This window comes from Eurypyga helias, unplaced genomic scaffold (genome assembly GCF_000690775.1).
Source record: "Eurypyga helias isolate BGI_N326 unplaced genomic scaffold, ASM69077v1 scaffold27459, whole genome shotgun sequence".
Lineage (NCBI taxonomy): Eukaryota > Metazoa > Chordata > Aves > Eurypygiformes > Eurypygidae > Eurypyga > Eurypyga helias.
Genome location: NW_010273138.1, coordinates 22,328 through 23,327, shown reverse-complemented (window position 1 = coordinate 23,327; position 1,000 = coordinate 22,328). Strand labels below are relative to the sequence as shown.

Genomic DNA, 1,000 nt, shown 5'->3' with positions numbered 1-1,000 from the left:
AGAAACGCCGGTCCTCATAGGGATAAGACCTGTAGTGTGCGTTTCCTCTTGTTTTCTATCTTCTCGGCATTTGGGGCCCCTCTCTTGCTACCCCACTGCTGTTTTGTAGCCAGCTTCCATTAACCACCCAGGCAAAACCTCCACCTGCTCCCTCCGGAACGGGATCAGCTTTTCTCATGCCCTCCCACAGCTCACTCCGTTTTCTCAATTTACGATGCCCTGATCTCTCCCGGTAGATAACCGCTGCGTGCTGTCCCGGGCGAAGAGCTGCACCAAGTGCATCCAAGTGGATAAGGACTGCTCCTTCTGCACCGAGGAGGTGAGACCTTGCAGGGAAACCTGAGCTCCGCTTCCCACCCTGCTGATGGAGGGATCCCAGCACTCCTGGTGAAAGCTGGGAGAAGGACCCAAGAGCAGGGTCAGCTTTTGTCTCCGGCTTCTCTCTGCAAAGAGCTGGTCGGGATGGGAAGCACCAAAACAGGGTTTTCCTTTGGTGCAGACCAATGGGGAGGAAGGGGAGTCCGGTGCAAACTCGCAGGAATACAGGGGTTTATTAGAAAATGCCCGTGTGCCGGATCTGAAACAGTCTGGGCAAGGGATGGAGGGAGAGTGTTATTCCAGATAACCCAGTAACTCGCTGGTGGTCGCATTCCCTGGAGCTGGGAGACATTGTCTCTGCTGTCTGAGACTCGTCCCCATCTCCCGCCTGCTCCTGCTCCCAACGGTCTCGGCAGAGGCCCCTGCTTCCTGACAAGAGTCTTTCCCCCGTGCACGGAGGATTTGGTGCCGTCTGCGGTTGCAATGTTGTTCTCGCCCCCTGGGCAGGGTTTTGAAGAACCTCGCTGCGACTTGCGGGAGAACTTGCTGCGGTACGGCTGCAGGGAGGCCAGCATCGTCTACACCAGGGGCGAGATGCGGACCCAGCAGGTGGGTGCTGCGGACATGGCCCTTGCTTGGCTTCTCCTGAGGGTTCCCACCATTCCCAGTGTCCTTCATGGCC

At 57.5% G+C, this 1,000-nt stretch overlaps 1 protein-coding gene across 1 annotated transcript in view; it reads left to right on the top strand.

Moving 5' to 3' along the window:
* Positions 1–236: 236 nt before the first annotated feature.
* The window catches only part of ITGB4 (integrin, beta 4), a gene marked incomplete at its 5' end in the record, with an annotated part of 22,346 nt that continues 21,582 nt past the window's right edge, over positions 237–1,000 (top strand). The window contains 2 exons of the mRNA XM_010159381.1: positions 237–319; positions 826–927. Of these exons, the coding sequence (XP_010157683.1) occupies positions 237–319; positions 826–927 (185 nt within the window). The remainder of the gene's footprint in view (positions 320–825; positions 928–1,000) is intronic.